Source organism: Neolamprologus multifasciatus, chromosome 2 (assembly GCF_963576455.1).
Source record: "Neolamprologus multifasciatus chromosome 2, fNeoMul1.2, whole genome shotgun sequence".
Classification (NCBI taxonomy): Eukaryota; Metazoa; Chordata; class Actinopteri; order Cichliformes; family Cichlidae; genus Neolamprologus; species Neolamprologus multifasciatus.
The window spans coordinates 26857851-26878218 of NC_140440.1; the positions used below are offsets into that span (position 1 = coordinate 26857851).

The following is a 20368-nucleotide window of genomic DNA, read 5'->3' on the forward strand; positions in this document are numbered from 1 at the left end:
GAACATGTCATAGAAATATAAGAAATTCTAATCATTTTTTTTAAAACTCCAATTAAAACAGAGATCAAAAGAGGGATTGTAGGAGTTTCCTACCACTGCTTTGAATGCAGAAACTAGTTTGCAGTAAGCATTTTTTTAAGTTTTGTGCTTTGCATAATTATCCATATCTAGATTATTATAACAATCTTATTATAAGGTTGATTTTTATGATGAAAGTGTCTGTCTAAATAGTTATGCATGATTACATAATAAATACCAACACTTTCACAATGTTTTTCCCAGTTTTACTTCCAATAATTGATATTTAAATCATTATGTTTTCATAGATAAGAGAGGCCATGGCATTGCATCATAATGTAGATTTTACAAACACTAATTTACAAGAAATGAGTGTAAAATTAAACAAACACTATCTCTTCTATGAAACCTTTTTTAAAGATTAATCATCCATTTATTAACGTCAGTTAGGCTAGTCATACATTTTGTATAGATTTGTATTTAAAGGGTCAGTATAGACATTCATTATGAGGGAAACATTGGTTAAAAATTGGCAAAAACAAAAAACAAAAAAAAATTGTTCTCCTCATTGATTCTTAGTTGGTGTTTTCTGAACTCACATCTCATCCTAAACTTGTAATATTTTCCATTGCTTTCCATTTCAAACAAAGTCAGTCAGTCAGTAATCACAAATCAGTTTATTTCCAAAACATTAAAAATTACTTTTCTAAAACCTACTCTTTTGACAAAATGGAAGAAAATCCCTCATTATTGGATGAATTACAGAGGAGTACTGTTGCACCTCTCTAAACCTTTTAATTTAAGAACTGGTACATCTGGTCTTCTCTCATCCAGGTAATCCATGACTGGGTTGTTGTAAGCAAGCTGAGCAAACTCTGTGTGTTTGTTGCAAGAGGTTGTACTTGGAGATATTGGTGCTTCTTCTTCCTCTTGTCCGTCTTCACAAGAGAAGCTGCAGCAGAGAACTGTTTTGGCAATTAGGTGGTCCAGTGGTTTGAGAGAGTGCATCCATTTGGGCAGGAAGTCCCAGTTCTTGAGCTTGTTTGGCAGGTGATGGGGGCTGCGGGACTGCATTACATTCACCATGGTAATGAAGATGGTTACACCCAAGAAAGGAGCGCCAACTCCAGCCATCACCTGCCAACCAGCCAGTGAGAGGCCCAGCACCAGTGATGGAAGCAACAGGAAGCAGAGGAGTAGGTACAAGATTGCAAACCAGCGGTACTTGGCAGTGCGCTCACCGAGAACACGAGCCATCCTTATCGGTAGACGCATGAATGGGAAAGGATACCACACCAGAATGCCAAAAACATTGAAGAAAAGGTGACACAGAGCAATCTAGAAGACAAGAGACCTAATAATTAGGAATTCAAATGCTTAATGTGTATTGATGTCAACTCAAAGTCATACCAGTAGAAAGCACTACTGATTTCTTATAATGTCACACTGATATCATAAATATATTCCAATTATGCAACGTAGCTTTCATGGGTAGCTTATTGTAACACTACATTACAAAATACCTCACACTGTGTAGTTTTTCTCCAGCCTAGCTATAACTTGCTATGTTTTGGTTACATGTTTCAAACGGCTACCATATGTTAGGCAAAAAGAGGGTTATTTTGGCAGTATATGGCTGATTTTGATTACTTATACAAAGCTCAGATTCAGCAGGTTATGGCCATGAAGTCAAAACACAGCAAATACAAAGCAAAATCAAAGTTTTCAGTTTAAACATGTGATGTTTGTTTTGTTTTAAATTACATTTTCCACAGCAACCCCCTGGAAATAAGGTTGCATATTATTATTTGTTGTTGTTGTTGTTGTTGTTGTTGTTGTTATTATTATTATTATTATTATTATTATTATTATTATGTGTCCTTTGTATCCAGACAAACAAACAAACCTACCTGTATGGCAGCTGCAAGTTTGTTCCTAGGACTGGCCAAAGCTGCCAGCAGGGCTGTGGCAGTTGTGCCAATGTTGGACCCAAGAGTGAGAGGATAGGCCCGCTCCAAACTGATTACACCAATACCTGATGAAGAAGACAAAGCCAAATGCTGTAAAGCATACCGTAGTGGTTTACCAGAAAATATAATTAGTGTTGTGTTCCTGTTGATATATTTATAGAGCACCACTAAGCTATACGGAGAGTTCTTAAGATGTTTTGTGACAAATACAAATGTCATCTATGATAGATCTCAGAAATTACCCTTGTTTATTTACTAGCAGTAATAACCCAATAAGTTATGAAAACTGTTCTCCAGGTGGCTTAATACTTATTGAGATAGTCGAAGGAAAACATCGCGGATATAAAGAAAGAAAATAAGAAATATTTTTGTACGTGCTATTTGAGATAAACACCAGATAGTATTTAAAAAATTTTAAAGAAATCCTTCTCATAAAGGTTAAACTACATCTTTGGCTGATAGGATGATTAGTGACTGCCAAAAGAAGGTTGCAACTGAAAGCTGAAGACTTTTATATAAGTAAAGCAAATAAATAAAAATTGTACTCATAAAGCACCAAAATTCCACAACAAAAATGCTAAAAATATAAAGACAAAAAGCTTTAGCTGCCTTTAGAAAGAAACCAGTTCTCAGGCTAAGAGGGAAAGCATTCCAAAGTCTATGGAGGCCATTGCCGTGAACTCTTTTTTTATAGTTCTCAGTCTAGTATGATGGACAGTCAGCAAGTCCCGCTCAGATGACCTCAAGGACCCCCAAGATGTATGGATGTAAATGTTCACTGATGTATGCTGTCGCTTGTTCATGTAGTGCTCTAAAAGTCAAAAACAAAATCTTGGTAGTCAGTGGACACTGAATTTACTTGAAAGCCGGAAATGAATGAACAGACTGATATGTAAGTAAGTCTAAAAAGCTTTGTTAAAGCAAGCAAATAATAAATTAAAATAATCCAGAAGGTATGAATAAGAATTTGGAATTTAGTGCATGAGACAATAGAACTCAACTTCACAACATTTCTTATCTGAAAAAACGAGCAAACCAGAGATTTAATGCGACTCAAGGGTTACCAAAGCTTCTCACAGAAGACTTACCAAAAAGTGAAAAGAACCTAGAATTACCCTTACCCTGATCACAAATCTGTTAGGGCTTCTGTTGTCTCATAAAATTGAAGAAAACAGTCTGCTGTCCAACTTTTAACAGTCTATGGACGAAAGCAAGATGCGCAACTAGGTAACTAGGAAATATCTTGGGGCTAGATATATATATATAGAGAGAGAGATAGATAGATAGATAAACATGTGGATAGAGGTTGCAGTGTTAGAATTTATATTGTAGAGGAGAAACCACTGGCTTTCGGGGGGGAGAGTGCAGTTTATGAGTGGCAAGAACACAACAGTAATTCTTATGTGTTGTTATCAGTGGAGTTCTCTCTGTATGTGTCCCCTGTTGTGACAACTGAAAAACAAAGTAACTTGTGTAAAAACTTTACACTGGTACACTGTTCTGGCATATTCATGGATAACAAGTAATTTTCAGCAGTTCCTCAATCTTAAAAAAACAAAACAAACACTACTCAGTTTTAACCTCTCCTAAACCTCTCTTGCAACATGTATTTCATGCATAACTTTATTTGTTTACTAATTCAAGCTCCACTGAAGGGAGTTCCACTTGGAGGAAATACTACAAATGTGGCATCTATTAACACCACTGTTAGAAGATGTGCTTAGATCAGGTTTATTTTTAAAGGGTTTGTTCTCAGTTGGATGGACAATGTTCTGCATTTTCACCATTCTGGCCATTCAAAAAGCCATGGCTACTTTCAAAAGCCTCTGAACTGTGATTTTATTCCTCCACACCCACTTAAAAGGAAAGGTATGTAAAAGGTCAGCAATAAACAAGCTGCGTGTTCCTGACCTCCAAATGGTCAAAATGACGGAAGTTAAAGTAATAGGTCTGCCCTGAAATGCTGGTATTTTTATAAAATGTTTTAGATTTCCTTCTATACACTGTTTAATCTATTCACAGTATGGCATAAGCTCTGTGATGTAATTGAAGGCTAAAACATGACAGATATCGAGGTGATTGGTTTCATGAGAAAGACAATCTGATGGGGGGACAGGTGTGGGCAATTGAGGGTGAGGGGGAGACACTAAAAAGAGCTAAAATTGGGTCGTTGGGGAAGGAAAGGCTGTGCTGTGTGGTCCGGAGGGATGGTAGTATCCACTGCTGTTTGGAGTCAGTGGCAATGAAGACAGTTAGTTGTTCCACTGTTAGGAAGGGCAATCTGTTGCCTCCTGAAGACATTTAAGACCAGTAAGGTTGCCTGTATTGCACTGCTGTTGTCTAACACTGTATCTCCGTGATACCCAAGCTATATATTATGTGTATGTGCTTTAATATGTGGGAAAGGTCGATAGCCAGGAATGTAATTTAGCAGGAGGGACAACTTTAAAGTTTCTATTATATTGCATGGGTTAATTGCAGGCCTGTTCATGTGGGTGGCTTGGCTTTTGGAGTGATTTGCCATGTGTAAGTATCCTGTATAACTGTTTGTGTGGGTTGCAGCAGCACTAACTTACAGGAAATTATTGATTGTTCTGGAAAATGTTAATATCTTCTCATGGGGAAAAAATGTCTGAGTACTATGAAACATTAATTGTTTATAATAAATAGCATGTTGCCACCCAGACAAAACTTCCACATTATTGCTGCATATGATGCGTCAAGTCAAAACTGGAGGCAAATAAATCAGTTTTTTCCTGGATCAAAGCCTCAAAGAATGTCTTCAAACTGTTACATCTCCTTTCATATGATCTGCGAATCTCTGAGCAAAGAGTGGACAAAGAGACATTACGTAACCTTCCTGATATATTTTTGAGCCAGAGACAGTTATTGCACCAGGGTTAGGGTGTCACTGACTTAGGCAGGATTCACTTGAAAATGAAACTGACACCAATGCAACAGCCACTTACTGAAAACACGTGTTTTTTGTTGTCATAATCTGTCCTTCAGTTGCTTCATGATGACTCAAGGTTTTTTGTGTCAAGTTAGTGAGTTGAGGATTATTTTATGCGCCATCTATAGGAAATTTAGTGATGATCACTGGAAAACATTCATGTCCCCATTTTAGGATTGATCATTTTCTTTATAGCGTTAGTCATGCCGTTCCTCAGCACTTAATTTAGCAAGCTGCTCCTACAAGGTTAAAGATGATCACCAACAATAAAGCATTTTTTATATATTTTAAGTATACTCTATGTATAAAGTATGACCAAATACAATTATATCATCCAATTAAACCAAACAAGTGGCTCATTGTAGGTCAGCGTGAGTGAGATAAACCTAAACAATCTCTGTAGAAGGAGACAATTTAAGAGGGTCTAACCCTAACAAATCAAATGGAAGTTTAGAGTTTCATAGGCCAAGCCTCTTATTATAGGAGCTTTGTAAGAGGATTTCTGTGCACTGCTGGCCCTCTCTATTAGCTGGCAGAGTAAAGGAAGCTTTTTCAATAGAATATGGCCTGTAAATATGCATGGATTTTGACCCATGACCTTTAACTATCTGCTAAAGCATTTTGTAAACTCTGTTCTCAAAGATTGATAGATAGATAGATAGATAGATAGATAGACAGATAGATAGATAGATAGATAGATAGATAGATAGATAGATAGATAGATAGATAGATAGATAGATACCAATATTGAACAAATTAATTGTGATTGGCTATAATCATGCAGCCCGAATTGATTGAGGGGACTAAAGTTGAAAAAGAATAAACAGATAAAATCCACGAAGCTTGGCAAAGATTTGTGCACATGGTGTGCTGACTTTGACATTCAAAAGAGTAAAAACATACATCACTCACCTATAAGAGGAGTCATGGCTGAAGTAAAGACAGAGCTACTCTGCACCACAAATGTCACACCTGCACCCACAAACATGGCGATGTATCCTGCCAGCCACCCAAATGGATAGGGAAGGTCTGCAGTGATGCACAAGAGAAACTTCAATCATTTTTAACTTTAAAGAATAAAGTGCTTACATTTTCCATGTAACCCCCTTCAGTTAAAAATCTATGTTAAACTAAAATGTCAGTTCTACACTCATCTGCCTGTTGATGCTAAAAATAAGAAGAATTGCTGATCAAAGGCAGTCATAAACACCTACCAGCACCCTGAAAGCTCATTCTGAGAACTCCCTCTTATGGGTTAACAAGGCAAGGAAACATGCATATTTGGAGCTGGCCAATATGAGTTTCACTTGAGCTCTGAAGCTTTTCAAATGAAGAAGTCAGGCAGGGCTTCAATAAACTCTCAAATTATTTTTGTGTGAATTTTGTAAGGCTTCACGACATCCTTCACACATATAAAACAAATAATTATAATATACTGACACATAATAAGAATTAAAAAAAACTTCACCAATGTGTTTAGAATTTCAGTACCATGGACAGCTCACAATGCTTGCCCAGATTGCTGATGGTGTTTCTCAAAAATCCATCAACAATCTGGGTGAAAATTTGCACTTCCAATCTGCGCTTCTCTTGATAGAGATTTTGGTCATTACTGAATTGAACACGATCCATGTGCATATGTAAATTTGCCCATTGTTAGTATATCCCCGCAGAGGTTTCCACTCCCATTGCACCTTTTCCAATTGCCTTCTCACACCAGTTTCTTCCAGCTTAGTTACACTGGCTTTTTCTCCTTTAGTAACTGTAGCAGTTTTACCTGGGTTATTATGAGTGTTGGAAAGTACAGCTTCATGCATTCACATTACATTTTTATGTGATGCAATAATGGAATGTATTAGTTTAGTTTAGGAATGTATGTATTAGTGTATTAGGGTGGCTGTAGCTCAGGTGGCAGAGCAGGTCAGCCACTAACCAGAAGGTCGGTGGTTCGATCCCAGGCTGCTCCAGTCTGCATGCCAAATATCCTTGGGCAAGATACTAACCCCGCGTTGCTCTCCGATGCATCCATCGGAGTGTGAATGTGTATGAATGGTAGATTACTTAGCACTTAGGTCAGAAAAAAGTGCTTGTGTGAATGGGTGTGATTGGGTGAATGAATTAGTTGTATAAAGCGCTTTGAGTGCTCAGACAGAGTAGAAAAGCGCTATATAAGAACAAGTCCATTTACCATTAGTGTGTTAATTTCAGTAATAACATTGCAGTAACAGTTATGTTGGTTCTCATTTTATAAAGAGGTGGGTGGAAAGAGAGAAAAGAGCATTAAGGCTTTTTCTTTTTTTCAACTACAGTCAGCTTTTCTGCTGTGAGGGGGAAATGGTGTTGCACCTGCAACCTTTGTCACTAGGAAATATAGATGTAATTTTATTTTTCTTCTAGCTTTTTAGCTTCCATTTCAACCTGTAAATGCTTTTGCAGTACAGTCTCAGTGGTGAAGTCCTCTGTGGCCAAGCTTTCACCATTCTTTTGATTCAAATTTAAACACTAAAAGAAAGATCTCATCTCCTGAGTAGGATAGAAATTTACTTTCTCCAAATAACATAATGCATTTTTTTTAAAAATAACAAGTATTGTGTAATACATTACTTTTTTGAGAACTTTAGCAACACTGGTTGATGTTTTGTTGTTTGTTCAGTACAGTGACTTCCTGGAGCTACACATAGCACTAAATAATACAAATAACACACGATGGGTTATCTGTATTACTTAGTGCTGATGGGTTGATGGGTTTATCCTGGCTCAAGAATTGGCAGTTTTTCTAGTGATCGGAAGGTTGCCGGTTTGAGCCCCGGCTCGGACAGTCTCGGTCGTTGTGTCCTTGGGCAAGACGCTTCACCTACCGTCTACTGGTGTTGGCCAGAGGGGCCGATGGCGCAATATGGCAGCCTCGCTTCTGTCAGTCTGCCTCAGGGCAGCTGTGGCTACAACTGTGGTTTGCCTTCCACCAGTGTGTGAATATGAGAGTGAATGAATAGTGGAATTGTAAAGCGCTTTGAGGATCTCGAACAGCGCTATATAAATGCAATCCATTATTTATTTCCTAACAAGTCAAGATATTCATTTTTTATTTATTCATTTGGTAGCTCAAATTTAGACTAACCTGTGTTGATGACTTTATGGATGGCCTTTGCTACTTGGCCTATAAGAAGAGAGTTGAGCAGTTTGACTAGAAGCAGCAAACATGTGCACAGGACAGCCAGCGAGGTGGCGAGTAGGATGAGGCCCACTGTGAGGTCTGACATCTCAGCAGATGCAAACAAATGTCTACCTACAAAGAGAGCCACAATAACAGGATATTTGACTGCATTTATACCTTACCAAATGAGTTGAGACACTATGCAAAATGACAAAACATGAAGTTCAATTTACCACCATTTAGTTTGCCATATTCTTTGATAATGTTCTCTTACTGCTTAGTTATACTTGTATCGACTGTTTTGCTATGGAAATAAAATTTCCTTGAGAAGACCAGTTCAGTTTGGGCCTTCTCTTGTTGAAATAAGGGAAGCCTTTTATCCAGAAGACACTGCTTGTATACCAACATTATGGTATTATGTTAACTTCTTTGGATATGAGGTTGTACAGATTGGTTCCGGCTTACTATATGATTGATTCAGATTCAGATAGGACTTTAGGTTTTAACTTACACTTCACGTGTGTTTGCAAGTCATGGCTGGGGTCACAGCTTTCAGTGCTCACGTTGTGATGAGACTATGGATGCATGGATAGATAAAAGAAAGAAAGAAAGACATTAGCCAGGCCATTTTTACTGGCATCAGTGACAGGCTCCATTTGGCGCCAATTCAATTCAATTCAATTCAATTTTATTTATATAGCGCCAAATCACAACAAAAGTCGCCTCAAGGCGCTTCATAGATACAGAGAAAAACCCAACAATCATATGACCCCCTATGAGCAAGCACTTTGGCGACAGTGGGAAGGAAAAACTCCCTTTTAACAGGAAGAAACCTCCGGCAGAACCAAGCTCAGGGAGGGGCGGCCATCTGCTGCGACCGGTTGGGGTGAGAGAAGGAAGACAGGATAAAAGACATGCTGTGGAAGAGAGACAGAGGTTAATAACAGATATGATTCAACACAGAGAGGTCTGTTAATACATAGAGAGCGAGAAAGGTGACTGGAAAGGAAAAACTCAATGCATCATGGGAATCCCCCGGCAGCCTACATCTATTGCAGCATAACTAAGGGAGGATTCAGGGTCACCTGGTCCAGCCCTAACTATATGCTTTAGCAAAAAGGAAAGTTTTAAGCCTAATTTTAAAAGTAGAGATAGTGTCTGTCTCCCGAATCCAAACTGGAAGCTGGTTCCACAGAAGAGGGGCCTGAAAACTGAAGGCTCTCCCTCCCTTTCTACTTTTAAATACTCTAGGAACAACAAGTAGGCCTGCAGAGCGAGAGCGAAGTGCTCTAATAGGGGTGATTTCAGTGAGTTTTTTGGACATCCTGATAATAATGAATTGCAGTAGTCCAGCCTGGAAGTAATAAATGCATGAACTAGTTTTTCAGCGTCACTCTGAGACAGGATATTTCTAATTTTAGAGATGTTGCGCAAATGGAAGAACGCAGTCTTACATATTTGTTTAATATGTGCGTTGAAGGACATATCCTGGTCAAAAATGACTCCAAGGTTCCTCACAGTGTTACTGGAGGCCAAGGTAATGCCATCCAGAGTAAGAATCTGCTTAGATACCATATTTCTAAGCTTTTCAGCACCGAGTACAATGACCTCAGTTTTATCTGAGTTAAGAAGCAGAAAGTTAGTGGCCATCCAGGTCTTTATGTCTTTAAGACATTCCTGCAGTTTAACTAATTGGTGTGTGTTATCTGGCTTCATGGACAGATAGAGCTGGGTGTCATCTGCATAGCAGTGAAAATGTATGCTATGTCTTCTAATGATGCTGCCTAGGGGAAGCATGTATAATGTAAACAGAATTGGTCCTAGCACTGAACCCTGTGGAACTCCATAATTAACCTCAGTGTGTGAAGAGGACTCTCCATTTACATGCACAAATTGGAGTCTATTAGATAGATATGATACAAACCACTGCAGTGCAGTACCTGTAATACCTACAGCATGTTCTAATCGCTCTAATAGGATATTGTGGTCAACAGTATCGAATGCTGCACTAAGGTCAAGAAGGACAAGCACAGAGATGAGTCCACTGTCAGAGGCCATAAGAAGATCATTTGTAACCTTCACTAAAGCTGTTTCTGTGCTGTGATGAGCTCTGAAACCTGACTGAAACTCTTCAAATAAACCATTCCTCTGCAGATGATCTGTTAGCTGTTTGACAACTACTCTTTCAAGGATTTTTGATATGAAAGGAAGTTTGGAGATTGGCCTATAATTAGCTAAGACTGCTGGGTCTAGAGATGGCTTTTTGAGTAAAGGTTTAACTGCAGCCACCTTGAAGGCCTGTGGTACATAGCCGATTATTAGAGATAGGTTGATCATATATAAGATTGAAGAATTAATCAATGGCAGGACTTCTTTGAGCAGTTTTGTAGGAATGGGGTCTAAAAGACACGTTGATGGTTTGGAGGAAGTAATTATTGAAGTTAACTCAGAAAGATCGATTGGAGAAAAAGAGTCTAACTTAACATCAATGGTACTAAGAGTAGCTGTAGATAATATTACATCTGTGGGATGATTATTGGTAATTTTTTCTCTAATGATAAAAATTTTATTTGTGAAGAAGTTCATGAAGTCATCACTAGTTAACGTTAAAGGGATGGCTGGCTCAAAAGAGCTCTGACTTTTTGTCAGCCTGGCTACAGTGCTGAAGAGAAACCTGGGGTTGTTCTTATTTTCTTCAATCAGTGATGAGTAGTAAGCTGTTCTGGCTTTGCGGAGGGCTTTCTTATAAAGCAACAAACTATTTCTCCAGGCTAAGTGATGATCCTCTAAATTTGTGACACGCCATTTCCTCTCCAGATTACGAGTCATCTGCTTTAGGGTACGTGTTTGAGAATTATACCACGGGGTCAGGTACTTCTGATTAGAGACCTTAGTTTTCACTGGAGCTACAGTATCCAGAGTCGTACGTAGTGAGGAGGTGAAATTATTAACAAGATAATCGACCTCTGTTGGGGTAGCGTTCAGATAGCTGCTCTGCTCTATGTTGGTACAGGGCATTGACGATGATAACAGTGGCTGGATTATATTCTTAAACTTAGTTACAGCGCTTTCAGAAAGACATCTACTTTGATAAAGTCCACTCTCCACTGCTGCGTAATCAATTATTGTAAATGTAAATGTTATCAAGAAATGATCAGACAGGAGAGGGTTTTCAGGAAACACTGTTAAATGTTCAGTTTCTATGCCATATGTTAAAACAAGATCAGTACACAGTGACACAGTATGGTAAATGGCCTGTATTCGTATGGCGCTTTACTAGTCCCTAAGGACCCCAAAGCGCTTTACACAACCAGTCATCCACCCATTCACACACACATTCACACACTGGTGATGGCAAGCTACATTGTAGCCACAGCCACCCTGGGGTGCACTGATAGAGGCGAGGCTGCCTGGCATCACCGGGCCTTCTGACACCACCAGTAGGCAACGAAGTGTCTTGCCCAAGGACAACCGGCAACCTTCCCATTACAAGGCGAACTCCCAACTCTTGAGCCACGATCGCCCCACGATGTGAAGGAGACAGGGCTAGAGATGAGACATTACCATAACAAGGTTGGTCTGGCACCATTCTTTCACCAAGCTCCTGTTCCTCATGCCCTCCTTCCCCATGGCGATCCCTGTGATCACACACTTGTCCAGCTGAGGGTGAAAGAAGATGTACATTCATTTTTCACCACAATTTTTTTGTTTTGTTTTGTTTTTGCTCGGCAGCTGAATTGCTGATCGAGTTTATCGGTTTTCAGCAGTGACCTCAGCTAACGAGTTAGATACATGAGATGGTTTTGAAGTGACATTTTCACTATTTACTTGAAAACATGTTCCAGATATTTCTAAATATGACGTGCATCATTTATTTTACACTTTACTTTTTCATGATGTTGAAATAACCTTACCATTGTTTTGCTGTGTAGTGTCAAGTTCAGGCATTATAAGTAGAAGACAAATTGTGATAAGCCAAATTTTAACGGGTTGCTGATGACCCGACTCTACACACCTACAAAGCTTAATCAGAATTTATTTGAAGATTAGACACCCATCAATTATGTGCTCAGAATTGCCTTCTACCATGTTGTGTTTAATCTAGTTCTTACATTTTGGTTTCTGTGATGTTTGGTTTTGGACAGAAAAAGAAAATAAATAGAAATTATAAATAAATCAAAACATTGCTGACCTGCTGTGAGTAACATCACAGTTACTAAGCTGAGATCATAGAGGGCTTCAGTCCAGTGAAGGGGCTTAGCAAACAGTAAATTAGAAAAAATGGCATCTGATGGTTTTACCTGTATGATAAGCTTGGTGACTGGCTCCGTGATGACCTTGAGTAGCTCGGGTGCTTCCTCCCCTGGCTCGAGCCTCAGAGTGGTGACCAGCAGGTGAGACAGCCGAGTCATGAACCCGCTCGCCACCTCCAGGGGCAACAGAACCAGGACTGACAGCCAGTTGAAGCAGTCATGGATTGTTGCTCCGGCAAAAGCACTATCATGGATCACAGTCATTTTCTGTGTTAGCTATCCAGGAGCATCATAAACTACTCAGAGTGATTGCTTGTTAATCTCCTTTCCACAGCTCAACTTTTGCTTTTTCGGTTTTTGGCAGTGATGTAATAAGCATTTGAGTTTTGATGTGTGTATATTATGAAAGGTCAAATGATATTTATTTTAGTGGTAATAGATTAACGCACCATCTGTCTGGCGCACTGGTTACTGGTATAGGATTAGTGTGGACTGGTGCCATTATTATAGTGTGAAGCAGCAGCTACAGCTGCCGATGCTTTCTCATCATCCTCCTCTACTTTCTCCTCTGCTCTCTTAACACTTTTTCCCTCTTCCCTCCATCTAACCACTTATCCACTTCACTTTTCCATTTCAGTGTCTTCTTGCCTCAACCCCCACCCTATTCTACCTCCACTCTCCTCCTCGGTCTTGCTGTGTTTTGTCACTCACCGTTGAAACTCGGTTCGTTCTGCCGCTTGCATCATGGCCACTATGGTGTTTGTAACTGAAGTCCCAATATTGGTCCCCATGATGACTGGAACAGCCGACCTGACTTCTAACACTATGAGATGAGACGAAAATGAAGAAGCATGTTACAAAAAACTAAACACTGTAAATGCATAAACATCATTGCAAATGGTAATGCATCATATATATATATATATATATATATATATATATATATATATACAGAAAATGGCCTTGTACTTTTTTATTCAACATGTGTTTTAATGGAGATGAGAGGTGATTGTAATTCTAGGCGAAGTGAGACGGCTTCGGAGATGGGTTATTTTTGAATACGCCTTTAATGGTGATGACCTAGAGGGCAGACGTCAGGAAGACAAACATTTATGCCTTTTCATATCTTTCAGTCTCCAATAATTACCTCTAATCATCCTCATGGCTCTCTTATTTAAAACAAATCTTTGGAAGCAGAGCAGCAACTCCTGCATACTGATGTAATTCACTTTAACTACCCAGAGCAAAGGTGGAAGACCTACGTGCAGAAGCCTGAACATTTTCTTGTAACCTTACCACATAATGGTCTTAAACAAGGCTGACTGAGATGATGAGACATTACCCAGAGTAAGAAAGGTTGGATTTGATTGCCCCTCTAATCTTGCTTCACCCTATCAGACTACACTTATTTTACATCATTTTTACAAATTGCAACTGCAGTACTGGAATCTCAAAATGGGTCTCAGTTAGCGTCTTGAGCCACCTCTCATTTATTTATATTTTGCAAGGAAAATAAAAAATGGGTGCAGTGTTTAATTGAAACATGCAAATATACACATATAAGGCAAAAACAGAGTTTCTTTCTTTAAGCAGTCTTCAGGAATAGTTCTCTGGGCTCTTGCAGGACATTTAAAGCTCTTGTTTGGATGTTGGTCTGTCATAATGTTCTCAGACTGCTTCAATAATGTTGAGTTGGATCAAAATCAACAATACTTTGTTTATTATTGCATCAGTTTAAAAAAAAAAAAGATCTCCATCAGCCCCAAACCATCACATAGCATTTACTGTGTTTTAATCTCTATCTTTGTGCTTCTTTCCTGACCTCATCTGGATATAATGATGATGATTTGAACCAAAAATGTCAAATTTGGATTAATCACTCCGTACGAGCTGTTGCCACTCATTTTTAGTCCAGTTCTTGTGTAATCTTGCATACCTCAGCCTTTTCTTCCTGTTTTCCTTTCTTCTGAAATGGCTTCTTGACAGCCACCCTTCCACTGAGACCATTACTGATGAGGCATCATTGAACAGTACATGGATCAGGTGAAGGGCCAGATGCATCTCTCGGGTCCTGTGTCAGATCTTTGATTGATTACATTCCTATTTCTTAAGACCATTATTTTCAGATACTGTTCATCTGCTGTATATAGGTTTTTTTTAAGGTCTGCCTTCTTCTTTTGTCCTTCACGTGTCCAGGTTACTCAATTTTTAAGGACACGCTGAGTTTTCAGCTAACAGCTCTTTGGAAACTACTTTGTTGGCAGAAAACTACTATTTTATCCTGTCCATTATTATCTTTGGCATTTTTTGTTTTTTGTGGATTCAAAAATGAAAAGAACAAATGTTTTTGAGACAGTCTGTAACAAGGTGCAATTTGTTTCTTTCTATTTGCGTAGACATAACACTGGTTCACCCCTTCAGTTAGGTGGCGTTTTTTAAACTTGAATGATTCATAGGTCAGTGTTCAGTGGTTCAAAAAAATGTCCTTTTGAGAACAGTCAGGTATGGGGACTGACCTGAAAGTAAGTGGAAAGTCAATGAAATGCTTTGAGAGACCTTCAGAAAGCCTGGAGAACTATTGCTCAAGACCACATGTAGATCTTTGGAATCAAAATGTAATGAAATGAGGGGCAACTCAAGACCTGTGTACAGTACCATACGTTAATCATTCTTTCATTATACAAGTTTGAAAACTGACATAAACATCTAAATAGTCGAAAGATAAAAATAAAATAAAATAAAAGCAACAACGGTGCATTAATCTGCAGCCAAAAGCAGCAAATAAATCATTTACAATAGACTTTATGGGTTTCCTAGCAAGCACTTTCAGGAGATCAATAAAACTATGAATGTGAGTTATGGAGCGAAAAGTTAGCACAATGCTCGTTTTAATATTTTTCAAGGGGTTCTTTAGATGCTAGATGACAGGAAACATCACTCTTAGCTGTTCATCTGCTAGTTTAGTTACATTAGACTGCTGGAGAAATGTGAGCAAGCAAATCTTCCTGTTCTCTAAAGAACAATCCTCTGGTAAAGTTTGTTAATGTAACCCAAACTTTATTTGCTAATTTAATCCTTAATGCTAAATAACAAACCGATTGTAATGGATTCAACCCTCCACAGGGAATACGGGTTGTTATAGGACTTTGAGGCAGAAAATTTCGATTTGAACTATAGACTGCAAATTGATTTTGCTGCCAATAAGGCGCCATGGGGGTGTTATTTTCTCTGGTTTTATTGCTACGGTTATGGCTTTTGTTTTCTGCTTATTAACTTATCTATATATGCAAAATAATAACCTGCAGAGACATAAGCTTACTGTGCAGACAGTACAATAAACACACACGCACACAATTCTGGCACTCACACATTTGCACATGCGTTTATGTGCCTACTCACGTCCGGAGGCCACCAGACTGACTACAATGGAGGTGGAGGTTGATGAGCTCTGAACCAGCACAGTAACCAAGATCCCCACCACGAGCCCTGCCACGGGGTTAGACAGCACTGCATTGTCCTGGAAAATGTCCCCTGCCACTTTACCTGGTTAGATATGCCACCCACATACACAGAAACACACACATAAAAAAAATACCAGTCTTAGGAATCACAAGGTTGCCAAGAGCAATGTTAAACAAAAATCAAACTGTTTGTTTCCCCAATTTCAAGAAGGTCACAGATCAAACTCGGCAGTAAATTATACAGCAGCAGGGCCCAGTAGGATGTTGTGAACTGGTGCTCGGTGACTCACTTATTTGTCAAACATCAACAGACTGAGTCACTATGAACCTGCTGATGGGGCAGTGCGCTTACCCCCTGCTAACTGGAAGGCAGAGCTCAGAGTGTCCAAGGAGCAAACAAAGAGGAAGAGGAGGAGGAAGAGGAGAGGGATCTTGGATAGATTGATGAGGACCTTCTTGATCTTGTTTGGACTCGCTGCTGAGGTCTGAGGAGATCTGTCTGGAGGAAACAGCAAAGAGACGGTTAGACTGGAATCTTTTTTTAAGGGATTTTATCTAATGAAACAAAACGGCAGCATGTTTTTGGCCACTGCTCGACTCTCTGATAGCTGTGTCCTCTCACATGTAGAGATAGAAGCCATCTGACAAAGTACATTCATAACCCATATGCAGCCAAACACTGCTGAGTGAGAGGCCACATGATCCCACTGGCACTGTGTGTCTCCTGAGCATGTCCTTATCTAATGAGCCTGTGGCTCGCTTCTGCTGTTGTAATTTACCGCCTCAAAGAGGTTAAACCTGCTGCCAGCGTGGGAGATGTATGTGTCACTCTCCTCTTTATGCCTCTCTTGTACCTTTCTCCCCGGGGAATGTGCCTGCCTCCATCAGTGAGGGTTTGTCGGAGTGGTGATTGGTATGTTGGTTACAGCCCTCAAAGCTGCCAGTGAGGTCAAGGGTGGAGCCGATGCCAGACTCCCTGTCCTCCTCCGCCAGTGGGAGTCTGGGATGTGAGGGGAGCTGAGCCGAGTGTATTCTCATCCCTGCTAGCAGAAGAGGAGTCAGGCAATTCAAAGACATAAAACTAGAATGGTGGGAATTTAAACTAATGAGTTACCACTGAAGCCGAGCTCCGTGCTCCGTCCAGAGGACACTATGGTTATAGATCGAGAGGACATGGCGCTGTGAGTGCTGTGTGGAGATATGCAAGCAATTAAAATCGCAGGATGTCACCACTGTGGAGGGAACAGATCTGATATTGGATTTATTTATCAGCCACCTGCAGCAGTAAGAAAAAGAAGCCAACAGAGACCAACAAGTGTGTATATGAGCCCATCTCTCACAGAGGTACAGGGATCAACAGACAAGCAATTAGAAGAGAGCGAAGGCCCACGTGGTTATGTAATTGGCAGCTATTCATGATGTGAGGTCAGGCCGCACACTAAAATCGCATACACCGGGAGGCGTCTCACCTCTCAAACAACTAAACAACCTCATCAGATCATGAAGAACACATTAGGATCCGTGTAGCTTATCCTGTCTTCCATTTCCTACAGCTGCGAGCCAGCTCTTCAAGGGACTCTCCAGCATCTATAGAGCAAGTCTCTTCAAAGGGTTTCATGCTCTTGATTTGAAGAGATCCCCCCCACCCCCAACCCCCACCCTCCTTTTTTTTCTGTCTTCCACTTTGGGGACTCCAGTGGAGGAGGGAGTACTAATGTCTCTTAAAAGCAAAGAGGATGGAAGTAATTACAGCAGCCGAAATTACAGTAATTACAGTCACTGCATCATCATCACCGCGCGTGTCATCTTGCTGCAGGTTTCAGATGCACGCGGAGGCCCGCGTTAACATATGTACATCTGTCTGTATGTGGGAGTACGTGAAACAGCCCACTGCAGCAGGATAAACTCTGAATGTATCTGAGCTGATTTTGGGAGCGTGTGTACTGAATGTTTTCCTCTAATCTAACTGCCCCGCTCGTCTGTTTGTCAGTCTGCCACCGTTCCCGTCTCAGCTCTTGTGCCATTACGTGCAAGTTTGTGTTTAAGGCTGTCTCTGTGACTCACATGGATAATTTCTCGATTAGTGTTGCTGCAATTTTGTTTTGCTTGTAGAAAAATGCAGGCTTTTCTCAAGCATTTAGCCAATGTTGTCAGTGTGCGTCAGCTTACTTGGCAAGATTTTCTAAAAGTATGTATGAGACATCGAAATAAAAGCTGGGATTTAAAAAAAAACAAAAAAACTATTTGTGTGTGTTACCACCGAGAAGATGTTTGAAAGTATTTGATAGTTTTGCCTCTTACCTTGTCCAAAGGCTTAGGTGTTGCTCATGACCCCGCTAAAGGAAGGTATCAAACTGAAGACTAAAACATCTTTAAATAGACCGAGTGTGGAGGTTTCAAGGGGGGAAACATCTACGTGATCTCTCGGTTATTAACTTGCTCTCTCATCAGAGACAGCATTGTTAATCAGTTACACAATGTCTTAAGTTAATGATGCATAGGTCTTAAATGCCTGTTGTGTATTAGGTAATAAATGATGTTTGTTCAGCCAGCTATTTTTCACCTGATTTGGGCCCCAGATAAAGATTGCAAGATGAAGTGGCCTGTTTGATGTGATTTATCAACCCTTCTCACTTTTTAGGTAGCAGTGCAGGAGAAACCTGACATCTAGTGGCGTGTTTTAGATAAACCTGAGAGATTGCTCCTGTTTTCTTAAGTCCGCTCACATTCTCATGCGGCTGTTTCCATCACGTTTCGTTGTCTTGGCAAAGATTAAAGCCGGGGTATTAAATGATCACTTCTTCCACGAGATAAGTCAGTGGAAGTATTTCAGACACGCAAAGCGTAATCTGTTTGACTTGTACAGAATGTTCAGGTACTTAGGTGCTTTGCCAGCACTCAGCATCAAGCCTGTTTTGATTGGAAATAGACTATCAAGGAGATTTTCTGAGAGCCTCATGACACGCATGCACCGCTATCCACACGCAGCGCCGGCCTGTGTTGTTGTGGGGGTAATTGTTAATAATTAGTGCAGCCGCGGTTCTGTCATATCAGCAGTGCTCTCAACCAAATCTCCCAAGCCTGCTGACCGCAGACTTGCATCTATGAACTTAATAAACCCTTTAGACTAAGTTGTTGCTTTCCAATCTGTTATGAGATCTGGGAGCCAGAGAGAAATAACAGCCTTGTTGTTTTTTTAGGGAGCTGGGTTTGCTGCTGTAGGTGGCGACTGGAGGAGAAATCCTTGAGATTTGGAGCCGAATTATACAGAGAGAGAAAAAAAAAACGAAGCACAGATGTACCAGCGCATATGGACGTGCGTGCACACACACACACACACACACACACACACACACACACACACACACACACACACACACACACGTGTAATCACTTAAACAGACACTGAGCGGCTCTAGAGCTCTTTGGTTAAAAAACACTCCACGTTGCAGTTAATCCCATCTCCAGATGTGCGAGTCACAGGGTGGCTGCTGCTACTGCACAGCCTGCCGATGAACCAGACGGGGGCTAAATTCTTCCACGCAAGGCGTCCTGCTCGATTTATCTAATATTAAAAAAAGAAATAAAGAGAAGCCTCGGTTTTAACAAAGGGGCCCATAACACTATGAACAAAACGTCAGTTAATTATCTCTACACAGGTGTGTGTCTTATTCTAAAGACTCTGTTCTTGTTTTGACTGGCTAGGTGACACTAATCGGTACAAGTCATTCAGATTAATACTAATCTCTTTTACCTTGATCACTGTTGTCATCTACATGAAGGGAGTAATGACGCTTTAAGAAAAAGAAAAAAGGACTCTGATTTTTTATATAGATCTGTGTGTTTTTTCATGTCTGTTGTTAACACAAGAGCTAAAACCTTAACTGGAGCTTCACATTCACAGAACTGAAACAATCAGACTCAAATAATCAACTTGATTTCATGATTTGAGCACCTAAGCTGCTGGTTTAGGAACAAGCGTCAATCCTGCCACATGTACGGCCTCCGTTTCAGATTATGCAATTCCCAAAGTGGTTGCTGCGGCCCCCTAGTGGGTGCTGAAGTTAGGCCTGCAGGCTTGCTGGCCAAGGAGACACATTTTACAATTAAAAACAAAAACAAAAAGCAATCACAACTAAAAGAAAACCCATGGAATTTAAATGACTTCTTATCGTAGGTGGCAGACGTAAAGCTCTTAAGAGAGAATCGGCTTTAACGAGCAAATCAATCAACAGAACTTCAACAATCAAAATAAATCACTGAGAAGAAAACACTCCATCGTAGTTTCATGCAGTAATCAGAGTTATGATTAAAGGATTGCGTGGGTGGCAGAAGGTTGCCAGATTTCAAATTGGGCTTCGGACCTTAGAAGTTTGTAAAAAAAAAAAAAAAAACTGCAAGAGACGTTGCAGGGTGAAAAGAACATTTGAAACTAATGATACATATATTTATGTGTGATGAAGCAGCTCTTCTATCCTTAAACATCAGCACCTTTATTTATTTTTATTTAAAAATACACTGAAACTGCCATTGAATGCATCGATGAGATAATCTTACAT

At 39.9% G+C, this 20368-nt stretch overlaps 1 protein-coding gene across 1 annotated transcript; it reads right to left on the reverse strand.

The window, feature by feature from the left end:
- Positions 1–255: 255 nt before the first annotated feature.
- On the reverse strand, positions 256–17447 carry slc34a1b (solute carrier family 34 member 1b). Its single transcript, XM_085180302.1, has 12 exons — positions 16924–17447; positions 16664–16849; positions 16162–16308; positions 15748–15891; positions 13060–13171; positions 12397–12592; positions 11660–11755; positions 8607–8670; positions 8060–8227; positions 5854–5970; positions 1929–2053; positions 256–1356 (listed from the first exon to the last, which is right to left on the reverse strand). Exons 1-12 carry the CDS (start codon positions 16982–16984, stop codon positions 778–780), a joined length of 1995 nt encoding a protein of 664 aa, XP_085036428.1. The 5' UTR covers positions 16985–17447; the 3' UTR covers positions 256–777.
- Positions 17448–20368: the final 2921 nt, after the last annotated feature.